At 38.5% G+C, this 25779-nt stretch overlaps 1 protein-coding gene across 1 annotated transcript in view; it reads right to left on the bottom strand.

Annotated features, from left to right (window-relative positions):
- Positions 1–25779, bottom strand: part of LOC111264957 (uncharacterized) — a 99033-nt gene that overhangs the window by 60037 nt on the left and 13217 nt on the right. Inside the window, exons 3-5 of the mRNA XM_086970262.1 lie at positions 14344–14501; positions 12960–13072; positions 1191–1363 (exon numbers count right to left, since the gene is read on the bottom strand). Of these exons, the coding sequence (XP_086826388.1) occupies positions 1191–1363; positions 12960–13072; positions 14344–14501 (444 nt within the window). The remainder of the gene's footprint in view (positions 1–1190; positions 1364–12959; positions 13073–14343; positions 14502–25779) is intronic.

Raw genomic sequence — 25779 nt, 5'->3', positions numbered from 1 at the left:
GTTTACTTTTTTCAATTAAATAACGCATTAAATCAGCATTATTTTTTATTCCTGTGGTTTTTCGACACTCAAAAAATGAAGCACGTTTAAGGTTGCGTCAATAAATGTCTGTATTTTTCCGAATTTAATTGACATTTTTTATTTTCTGTTCTTTAAAATTTAGAGCGAAAGTAACCCTGTCTCAAATTGAAGTATACTTTCACTGTAAAAACTCAAAAAAAACAAAAAACCCGTTAATATAATAGTTCGGATTATTTTTGTTGGATGGACACGGATGGTGTGAATTTTTGATTCCAGAGTAACCTACTTTAAATGCTATAGAACTATGATTATTTTACATACAAGCTCCTTAACCAATGAACAAACGGAAGTAAAGCTTTCAACAGATAATATTTTTATCATACTGAAAAAAATACGCGGACAATTGATAAAACTTCCCGCCTGTTTGAGCTTTTGACAGGTACGGAACACAGCTTAAAAGTTATTTGTTCGGTATAGGAGCAGCGCGTAATAACATGTGACAGACCTTTACACAATATCGACCTTGTTTGCATATGAGTTAGATCGAAAGTCAAACAGGTTCTTCGAAAAGTTAGTAAAAGAAATTGAAAGTTACGAAAATACTTTTCAGCAAGTATAAGTGTTATCTCTCTCTCATCGTTGAGAAGTTATCTTATGACTCTAATTGAAAAGGAGAAACCTGGTATGAGCTCCTCTCAGGTAGTAAAATGACCACTGTTATCAAATGGTGTGAACAAATAGATCAGCTGAAGGTGTTTGTGATCTAAGAATGAATGGAATTGATACATACAGCATCACATAATGTCAGATTATCATTTGGTTCGATTTTCAAAAAAATTTATTCAAAAAAAATACTTGTTCTTTTTTTTATTTAATACGAAATGCATAGAGGTACATATATATCGAAAGCACAGACAGTGCTTCCTGCAGTGATGGCAGTATAGATTTGGTAGAACATAAGATTAAGGCAACTGAGAATAACAGGCGACACAGCATTCGATAAATATTTTTAGAAAAACAATATTTCATCATATATTATAAGGTAAAGCAAAAAAATCTAACCAAACCCAGCATTTATCGTACAAAAGTTTACAAATAAAATGGAATCACATTCTCAGATTTAGAAATAGAAAGAGATATTGTAGCATACACTGCAATATATCACTTACCAGCAAGGATGAGCAACGCCCCACGCCATGCAAAGATCTCCAGTAGATATTGAACCAATGGTGCAAACACAAACGCTCCCAATCCCGATCCGCAGACAGCAACCCCAGTTGCTGTGGCACGCTTATGTGAGAAATACTGATTCACTGAGATGATAGCTGGCAAGTAGATCAGGCTGCAAAACGTAAAAATCTAAATTAATGATAATGAAATCTCACAAAAAAGCCTCTTTACAGTTGAAGATATATAATTTGACGTCTGTTAGAGCAGAAGGTGTACAAATTATCACAATGACGAACGGATTTAACTGCTCAACACAACAATACTTTCTTATGTTACCACAGCATTATGTCTATAATGCAATAGCTAGAGCAATAACTAATATGCTTATTCATATGGTTTCATTGACCAACATCAAAATAATTCAATTTAAATTTGATGTCGCAAATGTTTGAATTAGTGACCTCCTAGTAGCAAATGTCGACAACTTGCTTCACACATGAAAGAAAACGGTTGCGTAGAGTTCTTCGCGGTAATTAATTTCTTGAGTTTTCACCATTTCACGATTGATGGTTTTCGCTTGAAGATATAATCTTCAATGACCCTCCAAGGGTGAGGTACGGTGATCATAGTGGCGACTTTACTAGACCACGCGAACTTATCTATCTGTTTGGCAACTCTTCGCAAATCCACTACTATGCCTCTGGAGCACGCATGGCTAGCGTAGCGCCGTACCATCTTGTGGAAAGAAAAAGACGTTGCTCTTATGTAGTTCTTTTGATCAGGACAGGATGATATTGCGTAGCATGCACAGCTACAGATCTTCTGTAAGACTGGTATAAAAAAGACAAAGCCGATCACGTGTATGGAAGGACAACTCAGGCATCAACCCCAAACTCATTCGGCTGCTTTCCTAACCTTTACTTTTCTCTACTTCCTAATGTATACTGGTCATAGATGCGTCGATTTGCAGCCTATAAGGACTTGAAATTACCTTCATCTTAACGCATTAAGCCTGTTATCATTTTGCCTTTATTTATTCAAAGCAACTTTACAGAATTCTTCATCGATCTGGATTATGCTTTAGTAAGCCATGAAGCATTCTCGGCCAATACCTTTCAAACCCAATGTCCGCATTATATGCTGTAAGGAATTCTGAGATGTAGTTCAAGAAATGTTTTGCATGTGTATGTTCCAGAATTTTAAAGTAATACTTGACTTACAAACATGCGATTTTTCTGGCATAGCCATTGTCAGCCTATCATTTCTCGGGGTCTTGCAAGAGATCTAAGTTCAAAGTTGTCGTCTATTGTTTACATTGGACACAGTTTCAAGGATTTGACTCCACTGTTGGTGGACCAACGTCGGCATATTTCGTATTCCAGTATTGTTTGATGATTCACTTCCATTTATTGTTGGTCAGAATAATGTTGAAATATTTAGTATGCGAAACAAAAAAAAACAAAAATAGCACAGAGTAGTGACACTAGAATCCCGGATTAGAAAGCAGAGTGCAAAAGTCTGTCGTCTATACGCTGGTGCTCTTCTCGCCTTTCTTTAAACATTAAAATTTTCTCTTAATGTTTATATTTGACTGGATATATGGGAAAAGCAATAGGCTTAGATTTCAGATGACCGTCAGGGTGACGCCTAACGCCTGTCGTATGAGATGGTATTAGGCCTTCTCATATGGTTGATACAATAGGCTATAGGTACCTGTGTAAATTCCTTATACTCCGTTGAAATAAGGAATCACGCAGTTTACTACATTACCTACGACATGTTCAACGAGAAATTGTATCCAAAGAATTTTACGACGGACGCGCAATATACGACTGCGCAAGATTCGTAAACCTTTAGCATAGAATTTAAAAAGAACGGAAATCTTTGGCCATAGAGATACACAAGCATATATGCGACATATTCGGAACATATAATATTAAAATTGTTGATTAATTAGATAAGATGGATAATGAATTTTCAACATGTCCTCTAGTATGCTCATACATTACTATGGCCGGAATATAGAAATGGAATCAACATATAAACAAATGTCCTGCATATTTAAATTGCAACCACTTATTGGCGTGAAATTAAGATTTTTCAACTGTCAAAGAACTTTTTTTTATTTTTTATATTCCTATCACAGTCATTTGTACTCTACAATAATGAGAATATAGTAATAGTAATATGGCGCAAACAAGTATCCTGTAAGTTAAATTTACATTTTAGTATTAATAATTTGTGTATCTCCTTGTACTAAAAAATGTGAGATGAAATTCTTCAACTGTATGAGGATTTTTTTGCTGCTGATAAAGGATTTTTCTTCATAGCATTAAGAAATATTTTTCAAAGAATTTAGCCTCACATTTTATGTTTAATTATAACACACCTAAGAGCTATTTCTTTACTTAACAAAAACCCCAGTATCTCACACGAATTCTAGCAGCGAATCGATTTATACATTCGGTGTCAACCTCTATAACATTCTCCCACCTCTTAACTAATTGATTTATTCTTTCTTGTTAAACCAGGTTTGATGTTGAAAAGCTCGTCAGTCAGATACGGAAACGCCTTCTTGAGTCAAATGAAGGATTATTTATTTTAACTGCCAGTAATCAAAAAAGGTGGTGGTTTACAGCGAAAGATTTCAAAAAAATTATGGATGCAAAAGAATAACTCATTAAAGTAGTTGGTAGGCGGGTATCACAGTCGTTGCCATGCGCGGTCTGACATTGTTTTGAAGAAAAATCACGCTGCGTCATCTATCGGACTTCTCTGTTGGGTAGTTTTATTTAATCGATACAATTCAGCCATGTACAAACCCTTGTTGACCATCTTATCCTTCTAAGATGTTGCTCCGTTTAAGGCCTTTCCAATCATACGAAGCTTAGTCTTTTTGGAAAGGAGAGCTGGTTCATTTCTGAGGCTACACGTATTTCTTAGAACTACCTATTCGCCCCCTTTTTTATCTTTATCTATGTAAACAATTAACACCACTTTTTGTCACTAATAACAATGCGGCGTATCAATACGTTAACGTCTCCACATGATTTTCAGTAAGCAAAATATGTTGCGAAACAATAAACTTTTCCTTGTGCTATTAATTTAGTTCATATGCAGCCGCCTGCTTGAGTAGATTTTCAGATAGAAGGTGTCTGTCAATATTTATGGCTGTGGTACACCTGTCCAATTCACAAATTGTTTGTCGACTGCCGTCCTTCAAAGGTGTCTTTAGGGTGCTCTGATCGCCCTCAACAGCTGATCAACGCCAAGTGTATGCTCCACCTTCAGAATGGCTCCTTAGATTGAAATTCACAGGCCAGTTTTCCCGGGCGTGGGGTTTATCCTGTACCCAGCAGGAATGCTTTCTGTAGAATCGAAGTACACAGGAAATTCTTCACCTCCCAATCAAAAAACAAATTCACTTGTTGTAGAAAGGATAATTGGAACGTATCAAACGGAACTTCAACATTTAAGAGTGGTATATGTATCTTCTAACTTTCAAGAATCGTAAACTTTCCTTTGCTCCTTTGGTCTATAGATTACGACTTGGTCTGAAAGTAATAAAGTAGTATATTATAGTATTTTATATAGTGATGTAATTTAACTTATGGTTTTTATTTCTTCACTTTTTGAAGACAACTATTCTCAATGACGACGTTGAGGCAGACGTTAACAATAGCAGGCAACTCGGATGCCCCTGAAGACACTTGAACTAGATATCAAGGGCGGTTTATAGATATATAGAAAGGGGGCTTTGCATAATATGGTGTGCATGTCAAATGTCAGGCATTTGCATCGTTTCATAACCAATTTTTTTCGCACAATGATAGCAACGAAAAGTTTCCATATCGTGTGGTTTCTTGCTTAGGCTTCCCGTCCCATTTTTCATTTTGTTTCGTGAGGCTATTCTTATATATTAAAGGTAACGATAGATTTATAATCAATTCATCTGCAAGTAAAGCAAGGTCATCGACACTTTAAGTCGACATAGGCTACAACACAAATTGATCGATGAGGCGGTTACAACGTATTAGAAATCCTCTATACAGCGTGCTCAATATCATAAACACCACAGTGCGAAGAAGTTTCAAGAAAAAATAGCCTAATGATTATAACAAATCCCGAGCGTGATGCCCTACTATATACTGCTTAAAATTCTGTGAAAAAAATATGTCATTCTTTTATAGAATTTGATTAGGCCCACTTGCCTATTTACATCGTCTTATGACACTTACAATATAATATCTAGCTACAGCGATTGCGTCAATTTGTTGGCGAACTTTACACGTGTTGCGCCCATTCTAAACTGTAGTTGAAGTGTGCATTTTCTTACTTCCAGAAATGCGCATCTTGTTAGAAAGCGCTTCTAAAATCTATTTGCACCGATTTCATTACCTTAGTACCCTACCATGTCCTCCCCTTGGAATCTTCACCTTTCGTGCCTTCAATTATTGCAGGTCATATCGCAATGAATAGTAGAATATGTAGGATCTGAAAATACAACTAATTTGGCTTTAATACAGAACCTAGCATTACCATTCGCAATTATTTTCTACAGTACACAAACACATTATATTAATATTTACAAAGCACAAATTTATTCTCTTAATGACACAGATATGAGAAAGTAAAGAAAATCCGATGCCGATACAGTAATGGCTTTAACCCATACCACTCGTTGTTACTTAAAGGATCCAATTCACTGCTGTTACATCCAAGCAAAAGCTAGGATTTACAGCAACAGTTCTTTTGTTGCAGCTACCCATTGTTGCGCTAATCCAGTTATTCGTTTGCAGTGTTACTGTTCTCCCGTAACGGCAGCCAGAAAAATCAATATTCGTAAGCTGAAGAGATACCAAAAGCGTATAATAATAAGAGCAGCTAGAATATACTATCTTCTGGGATATGCAGATAGAGGAAGAAACGACAACTTAAACACAAAGTTGAAGAAGTTGTTCTGCGCAAAATTACACTCAACAAGTGGCAAGTCGTCTGCGTTAACTTACAGACCGCTACGAGTGCAGTAGGTAGATCACATCATGAATGTGAGAGGTGATTAGAGCATTCCTTGTAAGTCAGAAGCACACTTGTTACAATTGGAAACAAAAAATAGGAAGGTGATTTTTTATCTGGTTCAGATAATGAGTGAATATTGCTTTTGTGGTATGTACCAGTACAAAATGGATAAACCAGAAGCAACATCTGCACCGTCTGCTCTCAAAGCAAAAGAACTCACCTCGAAATTCAAAAGTTGTCTGGGTGTAAACATGAATAAACATTACTTTTTGTGGATAAAGCTAATTTATTTCTGATTAACGAATTGATTTGTTTTGTGTATGATGAAAACCTAACTTATAGAAGTTAGGTCTTCTGCTCAGGTTGCGCAATAACGGTAACCCTATAGAGTGGCTTGCTATTATTCGGTGTCCTTGTTACGTTTATTCGCATTCCATTGATACGTTTTAGTAATTTACTTTTTTTTAATTTAATTACTCGGCCATCTATTGCCCGAGTCCGTGCCGTCCTTATCCTTACTGAAAAGTAAATCGTTTAGAATTTGCATTTGTAGCAATATTATGCCAGTATCTAGTCCAGTGCTCATTTTGTGTTACTTTTTGCGACCTGTGACCATTGCGATTCCTGACGAGTTTGGTGGCTTTTTTGTAGTGCTTTGTTTCTATCTGATGCTTAGTTTAGACGCCATCACCCCGTGCTGTGAAACCGTGCCATTGCCGCCGAAGGGATATTCCCTTTGACTTCGCATCTGTCAGCGAACTCTGCCGATTGACTTTCCGAAACCTAGCACATGCTTAGGTGGTACTTCCAGGAAATACGCTGTAAAATGGGTGTAAATTCTTTTTTCATTTGAAGTGTTAGTTACACTCTCTTTTTTCGCTCATTTAAAGTAGGTGTAGACGCCAGTACTTTTTGATTTCCTTTTAATCTTCTTTTTGCTTCGCTCTTCAAGTGTTAACTGAAGACTCAAGCAATTGTTTAAAGAGTGTACCAGCGATATTTCTGGATTACGCCAGAACGTTTAAAAACCAACGGACATAATTCTCATGGGAGTGGCTCTGCCGGATCCGAAAAGTCTGAGCTTGATTAGTGCGGTAGCGAAACGATGCCGTTATGCCGGACGTTTCAGTAATTGAAAACAAAGGTTCTAAGCTTATCCAGTAAATTTAGCGAAGTTTTCAAACGGTATACCGAATGCCAACCGCAGAATTGATGCAGCGGCTGCCGTGTTGTCTGTCAATCTGTTCCGAGAAAATCATCTCTTCTGTAAACGTCCATATACTACAAGCTTAAAAACCCGAAGCCCATATTGTGACCGTAATACACAAAAATCGACTTTTAGTATGATATCCGTTGGCTCTGCCGCACGAGCTTTCATGCGAGAATCAGTTTGACTCGGTGGCGTTGACCGCAGTAGTAACTGCCGTACCTAATTTTGCAAATTTACAAAAAAAAATATTTGGTCTGATTCATCGCATTTCTGGATCTCGTACACCGGAGATTGAATTACGAAACTTTCTTTAGCCCTAGACATCCTCTGCCCCATCATCCGCAAGAAATGTATTGTCAGCTAGCTGAAACTCATCTCTCACATAAAAGACAACGAAGATACGTTTGAGTCAAGCTTTTTTCTTGTCACAGAACGTTGGTGAACACGGAAACGCCTCCGCTGAATTTATGGTATTTCGACGATGGCACTATTAGAGGTGAAGCAATGTCGTATCCGAAGACGTTCTAGTCCTAATTCTCCATAAGGATTACAACTGAAGCCGTCAAAAACTGAACCAAAATATTGTTTACTGCAATACTTTCCATATATATTTTCAAAATCTTGCCGTTATACTATACCATAATTTTTGTGAGTCCTGTACGGGATGAGCCATGGAAACATATTATGGGCATTTCAAGAATTTGCTTTCAGAAGAGTCATGTCACGCCTATGAATGCTCTCCTCTTCTTGTGGAGAACGAAAGTAATATCGTACTATTGTACCTATAGGCGAAGAATCGAAACGATGGCAGAGTGTTTTATGCTTGTAACCTTACTAGCTTTAAAGACGTTCCTGTAGCAGGCTCTTCCCTGCTTGCCCCGATTCAACAGAATCATGGTTGAGTGACATAACGACGTTGACTACCAAGGCGTTTATAAACAGATCTCTGCAGCAGGCAGCAATTTAATGCATTTGAGGTTTGAATATTGAGTTCCCGACACACTGGCTATTTTGTATGCATGCACAGAATCCGCAAAGCATGATACATATGTGAACTATTCCGTGAGTACAGATTTTGCCATTCGCTTTTTTAAATCATAGGTAATCCTTTTTCACTCACGCCCCACTCACGTAGAAACCAGAAAAAACGAGGTTTTACTAGTGACATTCACCTAAAGAAAAATATTCATAGAAAAAAGCCTAAAGAGTTTTTTTTTTTTAAAGAAAGACAGCTCTGGGACGCATAACCGAGACTTGGATAGTTTATGGTAGTCCGGGTCAGTCAATATCGCCACCATACAGTTGTTATAATGATCGCTGGAGACAGCGGCGACTGACTTGCTAGTGATAAGCTATTACATACTCACAGCTGGCCAGAAAAAAAAATACATAGTAGTTATACGTCCGTCTCTCTTATTCACGCTACCAAGTAAGATGCCTTCATCCCGCGTTTGATCTTTTCAGATACCCTGCAAGCCTGCGGTGACACGCTGCTGTCATGACTCACGTATATAATATATTTTAACATTCCACTCTCAGTGCAACCAGAACAGCAGCTTCTATGACGTATGGGATGCTGACGTAGGAAGATGTACGAGAACTAGTCCCGTAGCCGTAGCCCCCGGCGTCTTTCTTCGTAAGCCTCGTAAGGGCCTCTGTCTGCAGCTTGAAAACCGAACAACAGAGCTCTCGGAATAGTGATCCCGATGATTTCGCTAGCGGCACGGCCTTGAAACCGTGTACTGCAGCAAATAGCGCTGCCCCTACGGCCTCGTTGAGTATTCACTCAGTAAAAACTATCTTTGGGGGCATTGCAGGGACAAACAAGCGGGGCGATTCCAATAAACAGACGGAGACGCGCTTCGTGGCTCATACGGATTGTTTAGTTCACCAAGTATTCATATTCCGAATGTCTGAGTGTGTCAGATGCTATCGTACGCGCTGGTCTCGAAGAAAGCTGGCACTATCCATGACGATCTTGTTAATGGATTTGTACTGGTTCAAAAGCCCAGATAATGCCTTTATCACGGTACGGGCTGTTGCACGACGAACCAGGAACAGATGAAGGAAACAAGTGTTAATAGATAGTAAAAACAAGAACAGGGGGTTTCCGAGGCATATGCAACGGCCCGATGAAATCCAAATTATGTTTACGAAAAAGCATGTCGACGATTTACAGGTGTTAGGGAAAAACGGCGTTCGTGGCCTAGTTTTGTCTGACAAATTCACACAACTGCAGACGTGCCCCGGATCTTCGCGCAGATGCCTCTTTCTGAAAATTAACGAACCGTCTTTGCAGTCTTTGCTAAACCTGGGTGACATCTGTAGCAGAAAGAATACCACCAGATCGGGAAAATGCTACAGTGTGGATCGCCGTAGCAGAAATCGGCCTATTGTCCCATTCTTCAACGGCAAGACCGCCTGACTATTCTCCGGAAGATAGTCACTACCTGCGCCCAACGCAGGCTGCCAATGAATGTACTGTAAGCGATTCGGAGCTACAATCGTCACTTATCGCTCCTCCCCGCAATGTCATCACATAACCACGAAAGCATGTTCGCAACATGCTGAAGTCATATTCTAACGATTCGAAAGCCATAGTGCTTTCCAAACAAAAGGCACAGATGCTTGAGCGCCGGGACTGTATGTAGCCACCAAAAACCGCCATCCATTGGCTGTGGGTAGAATTTTTTCGCCCACGCAACGACGGATTTCTTAAAAATGAAAGACACCTACACTATTACGCGCTTCACGTCCCTATAAAACGAAACGCATATCTTTCCCAGACCGGCGTCGTTCAGCGGGTCATGATTGGTTGAGACTTGTCGGAAATGTTTGCAAGATAGGTGCACCACTCTGAGTTTCTTTCAAAGCGAGAAAAAACCCACTGCTGTGAAACTCAGCCCACGCGAAAGAAATGCCCATATTTAACAATTCGTATAGCAACCTTGCGACCCTGGTTCTCCTTTGGATCTTTGTAGCTCTTGGAGCTTCGCTCGAAACGATAATAATAACGCTAACCCTAAAAAGCTCCAGAACTGACGAACAGGATTGAATGACGGTAAAAGCGTCTATCATGACAAACTTTTTTGATCAGTATAGTTACTTGCGGAAAACCCTATATCCGAAACACACGACTTACTATGTAGAAATTGAACACACCCTAAGGTGTAGACCGGGAATAATGAGAACAGTTCTTACACAGAGCGGTCATACCGTTTATAGGACACGGTGTGAATGCTCCCTGAATTCCCAAGGTAATATATCGATGCCGTGGAGATTGGACAGAACCATCTGGTTCTGGAAATAACCGGTTCACCAATCACCAAAGGGCATGCGTTTAATTGATATACATCGTTTGAAGTACTATAAAGAACTGTTTTTCTTGGTTACCTCGTTCCTTGGAGAGTTGCTAGTAACTACCCGTAAACTCCAAGATGAAAGATCTGAGCGCTTTTCAATGTGCCAAGAGCGTTGTAGAGCCGTAGGAGTGGAAATACCTCTGCATAAGTAAAATAAGATGAAAGCTTTTCACCAATATGACCGAAAAAGCTCATGGACTGGCCGAGAACTCCGTCACTCTTACTGTTCTTTGCTTAAAGACGGATCCGTTATGCTAACGCCGTTCACCGCAGATATGCGTACCGACAAAGGCGCTTATTAATAGGTACGATATTAGAAATTATGATGATTGACGAAGTGCGTAAATTCTCTGACATTCATGGCAGCTTCATCGGATGCTTACGAGGGACCCAGTAAGTGGTACACTTCTAAGCTCGACCTATTCCGGTGTTTTTTTTACACAAAGTAACTCTCATTTGAGCTTCGTGACTAAGACCTACAACCCTTATGATGGGGACCTCACGCCCTTTCTGAGTCACTAACGCCCTTTCAGTGCGTCACACGGCGGTCGCTATTACCCATTTCGACGGCTTCGAGGGTATCGGGCTGGCCTCGCTTGGCCAAGACGGGATGAGACTGACTCGATACACACCGTAACACACCACCTGCTTTCTAGCCAGAACGTAATAGTTTCTTGGCTGCCGTCAACGACAGCCAACATCCCCATCTGGGCTCATGGAACCACCTGATCAGTTTCCGTTGTTGCGGCGGCCCATGCAGAAACCTGATGCACAAATCCGGCCTTGAGACAAGCCTCCGCGCCGGTATCCACCGCATCCTACAACATTATTAATTCGATGTAAATTAAATTCCAAAGAAATAGCAGCTCCGATGAATCAGTGTTATATCACCTTCGCGGAAAGGTTTGTATACGTTTAGGAAAGGCGGGCAATTAACTTGCAAGTGATGCTATTCTCGACGCAGATACTATATATACGACAAAGCTGAGCAGGCGCGGCCTCCCTTATTGTTTTTCCCTTCGTTACGATCTTCCCCCGTTTAACGCTAGGCGGTTTGGAGGACGCCATATGAGCTAAGATTAGTCGCCGCAATAGTTTTCAAAAGCATTAACTGTTTTTTTAATATTATATTAAATTACAAAAGTCTGGATAATCCCGCCTTTTCTCCAGTCTTTATCCGCTCGTATAAATCTCCTGGTTGATTGACCGGAACTGTTTGTGCTATATCTGTTTGAATCCTCCGGTAGACTAACCGGAACCATCCGTGTAATATCTATTATAAACCTCCCAAGTATTTGCCCCCCTATAGTTCCTAGGTTATACAATGTTAGGATCGGTTATCCAGATATGGCCTCACCTGTCGGAACACCTGTTCTTGTAGCGACTGTGCTAAGGCGCTTCCATTATTTTCTAAAACGCCTGAATTCGACCATTTAGTAGAACGGCTCCTGTTGAAAGCTAACACTCCGGCTTCTTTTATTTGCTGCGAACTCTCTACAAAGCACCGGATTAAGTCATCCATATTTTCTCGAAATATCACCAAATTTCCGACGACAACAAAACTCGACCGTTAAACACTGACGAGTAACGGGTTGGCGAGAGAGTATTATATACCCACAGCTGCACGGTAGTGGGAATACATTTATAGCAACTATTCATGCGTTTGTTTTAATATAGATTGTCCCTATGTTAATGTCATGTATATATTAACAAATAACAAATCGCAACGTCGGGCCATGCCGAAACGAAATTTTGGTCATCATTATTCAGATCCTACAGAGAACACTCTTGTACAGGGACAATAAGGCTTCCTAGTGAGCGCTTTACTTGATTGCTGATAAAATTATCGACGGGACGACATTGAATACAGCAATGTACTGTAGTTGAAGAGCTTTTTTTAGCTTGAAAACGGAGCAGATGCAGTCACCAGTTGGTACGTAGCTTTTTGTCTGTCCATAACACCATCCTATTTCGCATTTCAAAATGTAGCTCCAACTAGGATTTAACCATGCTTGTTGGGGCAATTTTAGTATAAAGAGCTCTACCGCTACCTGCCGTCCTTTAATTCTTAGATAGTGGTACTGAACGGTTACAACACCGTACAAAACGTACATATAATTAGTAAAAAAAACATGGAAAGAAATACAAACTTCCGAATAAGCAACTGATTTTCTCACCTGAATCCAGTTCCAGCGAAGACTCCATAGAAAAGAAGTAAAGATGGAACCGACGACGCGAGTGTGGTTGCGCATAAAGATATGCATGCCATCAGGCTACCCGCAATACACACCTGCCGATAAACACAAAATTCATAGAAACGCTACATTATTATTATTGAATTTTAATGACTATGCGCAAGTAAACTACCACAGTTTTAAATCATTGTTTATCAATATTCACCTGCAACTAGTAAGATATTAATGCGTCATTCGCGAATGTCTTCTCATTTTTTTAACGTGTATATTTTATTACGGCTTCACCTCGGAAATTATATTGTGATATTCTTCGGCCACCAGCAAGGCAAACCAACATAACGAGAGGCACGCAGTTACGACTAACGGTGTTTACAGCGAAAAATCCTACCCAAGCTTATTACATTTACTAAACCTGCTGCGCGGCAGTGAATGCAGCGTCGTTCTATTTTATAAAAACGTCAACCTCGAATTACCTATTTTGATAATTAGAACATTTATTCCAGAAATATAATCGAGCGGTTGCGTTAAAATATTTTAGGTTCCGCCCTCATTGAATAGGTATGAGGGCGGCTCTGATAATACAAATAGCCCTATCGTCTTAACGGAGCTGGGTTTGGACATGCTTCTGAAATTCTCTAACAGGTGTTTTCTAGTAATATTTGATTACCAGTTCTGTTAATGTCTGAACTTTGTAGCCTTTTCTGCATTGTCGTTCATATTCTATCGAACCTTACTAAAGAATACACTGAATATGACAAAAATGTCAAATGTGTGCTGCTAAAGTCAATGCATATTAGTAGCCAATGGTACCAATCTCTTAATCGCTAAATTACCTTTGTACCCTAACAAAATCATACCATGTGCACGTTCTAATGATATCATATCGTTATTTTTAAGAATAACAGCGTAATAAAGTATAAAACATTTTCATGGTCTTCTAAACTTTTGCCATATTTGTATCCTTTATTAATAATTTTACAAGAATCTCAAAACAATGCGGCTTTTAATAAGAACGGCTTGTTAGCTAAATATCGATGGATTCCATAGTAAAAACGTTGCCAAGGTCATACTAATTAATACGTTTAGGCTGGTCACTCACCGCGCGTTATATAATAATATAATAATCTTGCTCAGCATAGTTGAAATAGGAACTATTAGGAATACCTGCACATTCTATAACGTGCTAAACTAGCTATGTAAAATGAATATAGTAATATGACGAAAAATGTAGCAAACACGTGTAAGGAACTAAGAGAATAGACTGAAAATAACTAACCGGAATGTAATAGCAGAATATTTTGGTAAAAGTCAAATAACAATGCCTGCGATTATTACGATTTCATATTAATTTGCCTGAAGCTCGTACCTTTCGGCATCCAAAACGATTTGTGAGCGCCGAAACGAGGGGTCCCGCGGAGAGATAAAATCCAGAAAGCAAGGATCCAGCCCAAGTAATTACAGATTTTGTCGATTCGAATGAAGAGACTAATTCAGGAAGAAATAGCCCAAATGTGTAAGCGATACCTGAAATCTCAAAACAAATTGATTCAGTTAATTTCATCTATTATGACACCACTTTAATGAGTGAATATTTCTTAAATCTTCGTTTAAATCCTAAAGAACGCAAATCCTATGATAGTTTAAAATCAGTATGCATCTACAGATTTCTTTGATACTCATGGTGTTAGATTATACATGATGTATAATGTGGAACTTTAGACTAACGGTAAGGGGCAATACAAGAGCATGTCTAGTGGATTCGTTTGCATCAAAGGGAGTTCCGAATTTAGTAGTGCGGCGGTTAGAGCTGTTGACGATACTGGTAAGCGGAAAGAATAACTTCGATGAAATTGGACCATTCGAAAGTAAAAAGGGTGAGGCAAGCGTTGTATATTTTATCGTTAAAGCAACTCATTTGAGGTAATGATATAATCTATGAAGGTCTTTTGCGGTTCTTAACAAATTTGATCCGCAAAGCATCGTTCTGGATACGCCTGGGTAAGCCCTACCAGATATTCTTAAAGAGCCACCTACCATACGAAAGTGAATATCGCAGCACTGGTAGCGACAGCACCTTGCGAATATCAAAGAGATTTTACTTAAAACACAAATTTCCTTGAGTTCGTCAGTCTCGCAATGGTAGCGTATCATTCAGGCACTTGAAGTGAGCCCGCCATTTCATGGTTCTTTGAAGATGCAAATCTAAGCATATCAAACATGGGACAACATAATCCGGATCCCACCTGGCACAACGCGTTATAAATCGATGATCCGCATAACCGCTGGTCTTATATATGCTCCCTTTTTTAAGCAAATTGTAAGATATAAAGATGATGAACATGTGAGATGCCCCTAAAATTCGAGTCTTACATTGTTCCGACGTTGAATTATTTTTATCATAACTTAATAAGGCCATGGCTCGGTTGCCCGCTGTTTTCCAGAAAGGCATGGCTTGAATCAATCAATAAAATCTGGTGTGCGACCCAAATATTGCAATATTTTTAGAAAGATCGAATAACTTAAGCAAATAAAAACAGACCCAGTATTTAAAACAAAGCAAAGCAGACCTAGCTAAGTTCAATCCCGTTAACGATTTTTTGCATGGAATGGTCCAATGCTAGTTCCGTCGACTGCCACCTCCGAGAGCCAAATTGGAACGAATGAAATTTAGCACTTCCAAGGTGTACGTCAAATGTGTTAACCATTAACTTTCAAAAACTTCGGACAAGTAGTCAACCAGAGGTATTGGACGGCAATTAGCAACCCAGACCAATTCTTGTTGGTCCTTGAATAGTCTTCGCTTTTTTTATCTAGTTGGAAGGGAAAGAATAGGTTGACCATACTGGGTAGCAGACGAATAAATACTAACGCGATATACCTCAATTGCTTGTGCGAAACATTAGTAGCTTCGTAATCACATTCAGCTTTTGCACGTTCGAAAACCATTTGGACAAGGAACACATTAATATAATTTAATCTGAGCGAAGCTCGTTTCGTCTGCCACTTAGATGTTGCATAGTCTCACCGTCAGCACTATCGTCGAGGGAACAAACAGTGGTAGAGATGATAATTCCGAAGAATCTGTTAAGTTAATCAATAACAGCTGAGGGCTTGGAGCGGCTATTCGAAGACGGCGTCGACTATTTGTGGTAGAACCGCTTTGGATTTTTCTCTACCATGCAGTTCTCCGATAAGTTTGTAAAGATTAGAAGTAAGATCCTTTAAATCCAGCCTCCTAAATCGGCTCTTCCAAAACGTGGGAACATTGTATATCTCCGGAGACCATTGTGATGAAGCGGCCTAGATTGCTATGTGGCATTCTTTAATGCCATGTATACAGCTCGTTGATACAGTGCATAAGTCGTGGAAAACCAGGTAAGAACTCAAGCTTACTTGCATTCTAAGCTAAACTCTTATCCTCGCCCACAACAAAACATATGTCCTACTCATAAAGAGCTGATTACAAGAAGCCTTGAGAACCAACTTGCATTATGCTTTGAGTCAACTGAAACTCTGTAGTCGATTCATAATCAGGTCCACAAAGAATATGTCGACGAGTGGCTAATGGATCTTCGAGAGATCTACTAAGAATGCACAACGACGGCATAAAAATAACGAACGAATAATAACGAAAAATAACGAAAGATAACCAACAGTAATCAAAGAAAAGCGGTGTTGACCAACTTTTAGACACTATGTATGGATACCTGCCTCGGTCTGTCACACTACATGTGCTCGAAAGAGATAAGTAACCTAGCGTGACAGTGGTCTCTGGAAGAAAAAACACTACGTATTCTTCACAGGAACGCCTACTGAAAGGATGTACCTTCAAGTCACCAAACAATAAATAATGAAGAGTAAAACTTGTAGATACTACTACATAAAAAACATCAAGTCGTTGCTGTGAGTAAAATAACTGTATTGAATAACAACTTTATGTCACTCAAAGTCAGATTTTTTCCTTACAAAAAGATCGGCCGTTTGATATATCCCACAAAAATTTGCACGTCACCGTCGCGTCTTTCACACTTAAGTCCACAAGCAGAAAAGCTGAAGCCAGAACTACCATAGCTAGCATAACCAACGCTTTTTAACCACGTTTCACCATATCATATCTAGATCCTTCATCTCTGAGTAAGGTGATCAAAAACTTTAATTGCCCTCTTTTCCTGAGATCTTTGTTCCCAAAATTAATAACAATTACAGCGAAATGATTAACCGCGTGGGGAAGGTTAAACCAAGTTTTACGATTGTCTATATTATAAGTTTAAATGTATCAATGACATTAAATGCGACTATCGCGTCCGCACTGATGTTGAGGGTAGCAGCCATTAGAGGGCCGAAAACGCTCACAGGGCTTGATAACGATGCCGCAGCTTCTGCATATACTATCTGGAGAACAGCCTTCGACATAAAGGATCCGTTTATAGGCTTTTTAGTCATTGGAGTTTTATGACTCAACAATTTGGATTATCTTCTTCTGAAAAACTTGACTAATCTCTTCATAGACTTTACTGACGAAATGAACTAGCGTAAGATTGAGGTCGCAAACAAAAGATTTATGCTAAGTTCATTTCCAGTACGAGTGTCAGCCAGGGCATATAACTTGCTTTCGGCAGATGTTTTACCCGATCTTTCAAATAAAGTGCTGGTGAAGATATATCAACCCTTTCAAAACTGATCGCAGTTGGATGAGTTTGACCTTTTGAAGCAGTTGCAACTCCATCCACGTCTTCCGTTCCTTAATTTTATATGCTTAAGTCGGTCTAAATAATGAAGTAGCTGAATAAGCTTCCTTACGGTTTATACATTTAGATGCAATCTTATGACTGAAAGCCAGACGACCGGATTCGCCGCAATTCATACAGACTATTTCACTTCCAGATACTACAGCCACGTAAACCAATGTTTGATACCTTAAGCAAGGGACTGAAACTTCAACACACATGATGACCTTGTGAAGTTTGCGCGCCAGAAACATTCATCCAATGTAACTTTGGAGCACAAAAAAACGCTATTTTTGCTAAAAAGCTCAACGCTTCTTTACTAACGGCAACCAGCCCGGTATTTGTAAGAAACTTCTGTCTACTTTAACAATCCTGGCTCGCTTATGTGCCATTGCATGCAACATTGCATGGTTATTAGATTATAGAAAACAACACAAATCCATAATCTTTTCTGCATTTTCTGATGTACCTGTCCACACATGAATTACACCAAGTCTGGGTTCTGGTTTGAAACAAAAGTATGTCCTGAAAATCTTACAATTTAGCGATTAAAGGTTTCCCTGAAAATTGTCCGTCTTCAGTGTTGTCATTTTCTCAAGCGTCTTTTCTATCTTTTACGTAACCGCAACGCAAAATAGTTCCTTTGCGTTCATTAGGGCCTTTCTACAAATCGCATTTATCTGGGTTTTTACTGTTTCTTCTTCACGATACTCTTGCGGACCACTCTTCATAAGAATTGGAGGTTGTTTCTTGATCACTCTCTTTGCTGCTTTCACCGAACGGTTTGAGCACTACTTTTCTTCATTGGTATGGTTATAGTCAAGCTACTGCCTAACAAAGATACGCCAAAAAAAAAGGCTGATTGACTCTCGAATTTACCTTATTTTTCTTTTTTTCGCTAGCTGTAGTGGAGGTCATACTTGATAGAGTGGCTATACTACGAGTGGTAACTTGAGGCGCTGTCGCTTCCCCACGGGCAGGCAAATGATAACGAATGGCAGATTAAGAGAGCACAACCCAAATCAGTTGGACAAAAAAACAACGAGTGAAATAGAAGCCTCGCTTGAGACTCACCAACGAGCTGCGCAATCGGCTGAACCCTCGACTTACACTAAAAACCGTGTGTACCGATGTCTTTCGCCGTTACAACTATGCGCTGACATCAAATAGGAAAAAATTTAAGTTCCAGCACTGGCATATTGTGGTGCAGTTAGATGCAGCAATTGGCAAGGATTAGCTAAATTGATAGTAACTGCTAATTTCAGCCCTATAACTCGATAATGATCCCCAGTTTACGTGACCATGAAACCCGCATCTACTACCTTCTCAGCAACTATAAAAGGGATTGCCTTTCGGTGCCGCGGATTTTAATAATCCATAGGATTGAATTTATTAGTATTAAGAATACGCAGAGCCATTGTAAGATCGTTCTAGGTGAGACGTTTCAAATGTGGTTGTGAAGGAGGGTGACGTAAAGGGCCATGTGTGTGTAGTGGCAGTGAACAGTGAAATATTTCCGCGGACCTAAGATGAGAGCGTGTGCTCTAAAATGTGTGGTTGTGAAGAAACAACCTCCTGAAATTTTTATAAGAGCAATGCTACACACAAGCTAAAGTGTACACTATCACGCGAAAAGTAATCAAGAAAAAGTCGCAGAAAAAGAAAGTAGTTTCTACCCATTTAAAATAATTTCTGAACAAAAAAGCTGCGGTTAGCAAGGACCAAGGCCAAGGACTCGAGCTTTGCAGCAACCTGTGGCGGATCTGCACAAGCTTATTTAATATGGCATTCAATGGCCACCAGTGTACTTCTCCTTAAATTATTAGTAAAGATATGTTGAAGTTATATAGGGGCTCTTTATACAAAGCAGGGACCGTTTTTCTAAAACAAATTTCTTGCTGCATACCAATTCAACTAAAAATTTGCTAGTATCATTTACTTCTGCGTGTAGACACTACTCTAATTCCGTGTATGGAAAGAAGCTATTCGTCAATTTAGAGATAAGTAAAGTAGACAAAGACAAGTTTACAAAGCTCCCTTGCCAAAAAATAGTGGACCCTACTCTTTCAGGTACTACTTACTTACTACTTTTTCAGGTACTTTATCAGTTACTATCAAAGTTGATAGTGGCGAATGACCAAACAAGTATCGCAGATCTCTCTGATTTTCTACCAAAAGAGCTTTAACATTTCTGAAACTGTCAAAGCTCATATTTTCTATCGGTGTTTTCAGCAGACTCTTATTAGGTATACCGTCTGATTAGGATAGGAAAACTAGTATTGTTTTAACAAGAAAAGCAAAACATGATTTTGATAACAAACCGCTTAATAACTTCTAAACAGTGGGTATTGGACTAAGCAATTGCATCCTAGGTACGCATACTATACGCATAGTATCTCAACGCTAAAAAAGAATAATTTTGCTTGGTTTGGTTCACTATTTTTTTCGACTAGCTAAAGTAAGATACATTTGAAACTAAGTGTGTATATATCGGTTGGAGCAATGAGGGCGCGTGGCCTTGAATAGTTGCAAAAGTAAAGGGCTGTAATTCAGATTTCGACTACAAGTTACGCATTTTCTGTCGGCTTTCATAGAAATCCTTAAGCTATTTTTGTTAATACACAGATATACTATATATTCATACTAAAACTCCATGTGTAATGCAAGTTCCTGCGTAGCTGGAATTTTCTCTCAGAACTGAAAAAGTTGCCGAAAAACGGTCGTATTTAGTTAGCAGACGAACAATCTCATCCGGTCAGGTTCCGACCTACCTCACCTCAGCCAAGTAGCTAGATTGGCAAAGCCTGCGGGCTGCGCTATAATATATGTACTGGTAACACTCAACGATGACGTCAATGAATCAGTAGTATTTCATTGCTTATACGTTTTGTGTAAATTTGACAAAATATCTTAAAAAATCCTGTTTTTTTTTCAAGGCCTAACCGCGTTGCTTCTAAGGAATTAAGTCTTTTATGTGAAATTTAATCAGTACCTAAATAAAACATTTAAGATCTGTGATTCTTGCGCACTCACTGCCATGTTAACGCTTCTAGGTATTTGTTAGTGTTAGACCTTCTAATAGATATAATAGCGACGCTTTGTGGCTTGAAAAAAATAATCAGACTGATGTTTGCTTGAGTCCTCATAATAACGCATTTGGTTAGTAAACTTAGGTACACGTATTAGATCAGGTCAGAAATCGGGCAGTTCTTTTCGAGATAGAAGCCAGCCATCTGAATGAATGTCCTGCAAGAAGTACAAACTGAACAGCAAACTAAGTTCTCTGTATATTTTTTGTAGTGTAGGAAACTGTTTTTAAGGGTCATTTCATCTTCTTTTCATATTTATAATACAGAAATATACCTTGCTTACTTATTAATTTGACTTTCACACAATTTTTAACGAACATTACAAAATAAGCAGTATAGTGTAATTTCCGTTATTAAAAAACAACAACTTGGTAATGTTACTCAGTTTTTCTTATTCAATTTATTATCAGTCATTATCGTTAGAATTTGTTTAAAAATATTTTGCAATAGTTGTTTTAACATTTACAGTAAGTCTGCTTGAAAGGCCGTTTTACAGCGATGACGGATAACAGCACTGACATGGTTCGTTTCGTAAGATACAGCCTTCTTAGAAAAATGCCTAACGACGTACTGGACGTAAAACTCAAAATATTCATCTTATTGTTATGAAAAACTAATCAACATTTATCAAGCTTGCCATACGTCTATGAATTTCGCGCGCGAAGCTAACACGATAATCATCAACGATTACGGTAAGGTCAAATCACAGTGCCCCCTTGTGGTTAAGAATGGTAACTAGTTGTGGTCGTTATTGGGTTCACTGCTGCAATTGTCGAGCTATCAATGACGTGGGTGGTCGTATGTCATGAATGTGTGCTAGCAAGTTTATCGTGGTGTGGTGCTAAGGTCACCAACATAATAAGGCTACTAGCAACATTAAACTTCGGGTGTAATGAACAGTAGACATTCCGCTAAATTTTCGTAGATACAGGCAGCCGATACTGGAAAGCCATCTTAGCACTTCCGTCGCAAAAATTCCAGTATTGAGGCCGCAACTCGATTAGCCCGCCATCGCTGACACAGCATCGAGATATGAGTGCAAGTGACACTACTGAGCCAATAACGCTAGCACTTAACGCATTTTAATACGTTAGATCCTGTTAACTCAAAGCACTAATTTGTTATAATGATAAAATCAACGTGCTAGTTCAGAAGCTAAAGCCAGATAATGTCGGCGTAGAGATCTATTGAGAAGACAGGCATACAGATCGTATCGTCAGACTCGTTTAAACCTAAACAAATTCGCGAGAAACTCCATTAAAGTCACTGAATTCGTAAGGCTAAATTTCCCCACGTCCACAGGCTAGCAATTGATGTATATATATATACATATATACATCAAATTCTGATGATACAAGCATGACTAGGTCCAAAAATAACGATGCGTTATAATATCTAGTTCCAAATTTACAGTTAATTGAAAAGTCAATTAAGTGGGAACGAGGATAAATAGGTAGGCGACTCACAAAGCAAAAACAAAATTATCGAAAATATAACTACATAGAAATCTATCGAATAAACTATTGAAACGACATCTTACATAAAGTATGATTCCTATTTTTGATATGAAAAATATAAAGTTCATCTACAGAAAAGGATTTACAAAATTTATTAAATTTTAAAAGATTTCAGTAGAGGATCAGCGAAGGTATTATGGTAAAAAAGTGATATTCTAACAGTCGAGCTATAACATAGTTTCATCTATATAATTTCTGAGGCTTGAGAAACCCAGTTACACGTCAAGGGGTATCCCAAAAAGCATCACAAAAAGGTGAATGACGCTGTAACCACTGTCTCACTATTCGAAATCAATTTCCAGCAATTAGCGTAGACTTGTTAGGCTACCGCGGAAGGTAACTCTCTTCATCGATTTTAATAAAATAAATTGTAGGTTTCAGAAAAATCAGCCAAGTTAATTAAATTTCACTAACCAAGCAAAACCGCAGCTGTATTATCGCAGCGACAAAAATAATCATTTTACAAAAGAGTGTAGTTTCAAGGCCGCGATATACAACATTGAAAAACTGGTCACACAGATTAGTAGACCAAAACTAGAGATAAGAACACAAAGAAAAGTATATAAACCCAGAAATGAATTTTTGGAAAGAGAAGTGGGAAGTCTGGCGTTGGGTTCGCTTTCCACTATAAACGGCGAACTAACGAAAACCCAGGTATTTATCGAAAGAAATCAATCTAAATGGAATTCCATACTAGATCTAAAATACCCATAATGCCACTATAAGACATCGTACGAATACTCTTGTAGAATCATTTTCTTAGCAGATATGATATTAGTTACAGTAAAAGGTGGACAAGTTATACTACATTCACTCGTTGTAGTCGAAGTACACGTCATATTTTCTATCCTAGCTGAAAAACTGGTTGAGAGAATTTGACATCATTACACGCAATGCTATGAAGTGCACAAGACTGTATCAAAATTTGAATATATATATATAAGACTCAAGGATAAATAAAAGAACCCTATTGCTTTTATACAGTTTCGCCATCTATGTGAATTTCACAAGTGCTCTATGACTTTACTTTGTCAAAGCAAGACAGTCATTATACGCACGACGAGAAATAGCTAACTGAGCTGTAAAGAAATGGATGCTGCAAAGAATTCTCAAAGAAGTGATGTTCAGCAGGTAGGCTTACTTAGTAGTCGAGAAGAATGACAACATCGTTAGATCATGTGCGGACTGGTATGCACAAGCAAGTACACATTGATTACCGCTGCCTAGCATTCAAGATATATCTGACAAGCTGGGAAGTTCTACACTAAACCAGATTAAGGGGCAGTCTATGTGCATCAATCCGTGAGAAATAAGTCCGAAAAGTAAGTCCAAAGATGACCGTATCAATTACCCCAATGCTGATGAGTCCTATGAGTTCTACGTCCAACCATGAATACACTCCTCAAAGAAATTTAAGAAATAACCGGTTATCAGAATGATATTTTGTCTGTAAGGAATTCACCTTACGCTTTGCAAAGACTAGATGGCCTTGACCTCCATATTGAAAAAAATAGTACACGCACATCCAAATAAGTGTATGCTTTTATGGATTTGCATTCTCTAGAAACGAAGTTCCAGAGTATTTCGATAAGATTACTGCAATAGCAAAAACCCTAGCACCCACAAATAATAATTAGCTCAAATTATTCCTAACAATGATGTAATTCTATTTATTTTTGACGCGGAATCTGGTATATTTTTCTAGGTTATTATATAGATCCCTATGAGCGACGTCATTAATTGATCAAATAAATACACAGAAATGTTGCAGAGAATAAAAAATATAATCCCCTTGGATCAGACACAGGAACCTTTAAATTCTATCAAACCGCTAATATTAGCAACTGACGCTTCACCTGATGGTATATAAGCCGTTCTCTTACGAAAGTATCCTAACGCATCGGTAAAGTCCATTTCCCTCTACTCGCAAACACAAAACGAAGCCGAGCAGCATTACTTCTAGTATGATAAAGAACCTTTGGCTATCAAAGAGGAGTAAAAAAGTTACGTTAGTTGTTGATAATAAGCCATCGATGCCACTTTTAATTCCGGACAGAGTTATATTACACCAACAGTATTACAAAGATACGAAATCTTTTCGTCGCAGTTTAGCTTTAGCATCACATACAGCTTAACAAACAAAAACGGAAATGTTTATTCCCTGTCGAAGTTGCCACAAAAAAAAAAAGAAATCAGCACGGCAAGAAATAATAAAACAGCGTTTTTTATTCCAACTATCTTAGCTTGAAACCAATAGATTGGGAACAAGTGAAGGCAGTCGACTCTGAAGGCGGAGAGGCACAAGTCCTGTGTAGTTATCTTTAATGACACAGAAAATAATAATTGCACTTTAGAATTTCTTTTTCTGAATTCTCTGGTGGCGATAAGGTTAGTAAGAGGAGAGAATTTATATCCCGAAAGTATTATAAAACTAAGTTCTTGAGGAAAAATACATATTGGCCATTTGGGAGTTAATAAAATGCGTTCTGTAACAAGATGCCATGTTCGATGGTCAGCACTTGACAAGAATTTTTAAAAAATCACCATGAATCATAAGAAAAACATGACAAATATATCAAAAAGGGTATCAATGTTCGACAACAGTTCTTGAATCACATTGGTTTTGCGGGACCTTTAGTAGTTGTAGTAGTTGTTGAAGATTTTGGTAAGCGAATTCGCAATGCGCAGACATTAGAAAATATTCTTCGGATATGGATTTTCCAAAAATCTTATTTCTTATAATGGCCGATAATATGTCAATGTCAAATTTGAAGGATTCCTAAAGAGAGGATTGATTTAACAGAAATTAAATGCTCCTTATTATCCCCGTACCAGTAGGGTCATTGAGATAACCGTTTGAAGTGTCAAAAAACATTTCGAGAAGTTGATACAAGGGCAAAAATTATGCATTGAGGCCCTTGATGCGTATTTATAGCTTACCAAATAGAAACACAGGTTGTTCACCAACTGAAGTACAATTAGGAAGTAGGGTAACAACGAAGCACACTATCACTTTGAAGAGAGATAGGTAAAAGGAAGGGTAGACGTGTAAAACATAGAACTAGAATGAAGTAGCTTACAGAATATACAAGAATCTTAACTGGCGGCGGAATACCTAGACCTAAAACCCAGGAACATATTAATAATTTATGGAAATTTAACCGTAAAACATCAGCTTTGTTAAATCCGTGAAATTGGAAAGACAGCAAATTTTAAGGGCGCCGGAATATTACTGCCAATAGTCATATTTGCTCTCAACAAAGTAATACGATCTGAAAAATCATAAAATCCAGTGTGAAGACGGAGACACGACGTTAGCCATTAGGTTCCCGGCAAAGAGATAAATCAAGAGATCAATGAAGCACCAGACAGAAGCATACCTCCTGTTTGATTTAAACCATCGATACCTATAGATGTAGGAGGAAAATAAAACCCAGGAAATATTGGATGCTATGAAACAATATATATA

This window comes from Varroa jacobsoni, unplaced genomic scaffold, assembly GCF_002532875.2.
Source record: "Varroa jacobsoni isolate VJ856 unplaced genomic scaffold, vjacob_1.0 scaffold_918, whole genome shotgun sequence".
In the NCBI taxonomy this organism is placed as follows: Eukaryota; Metazoa; Arthropoda; class Arachnida; order Mesostigmata; family Varroidae; genus Varroa; species Varroa jacobsoni.
This window is presented reverse-complemented; position numbering and strand designations above follow the sequence as displayed.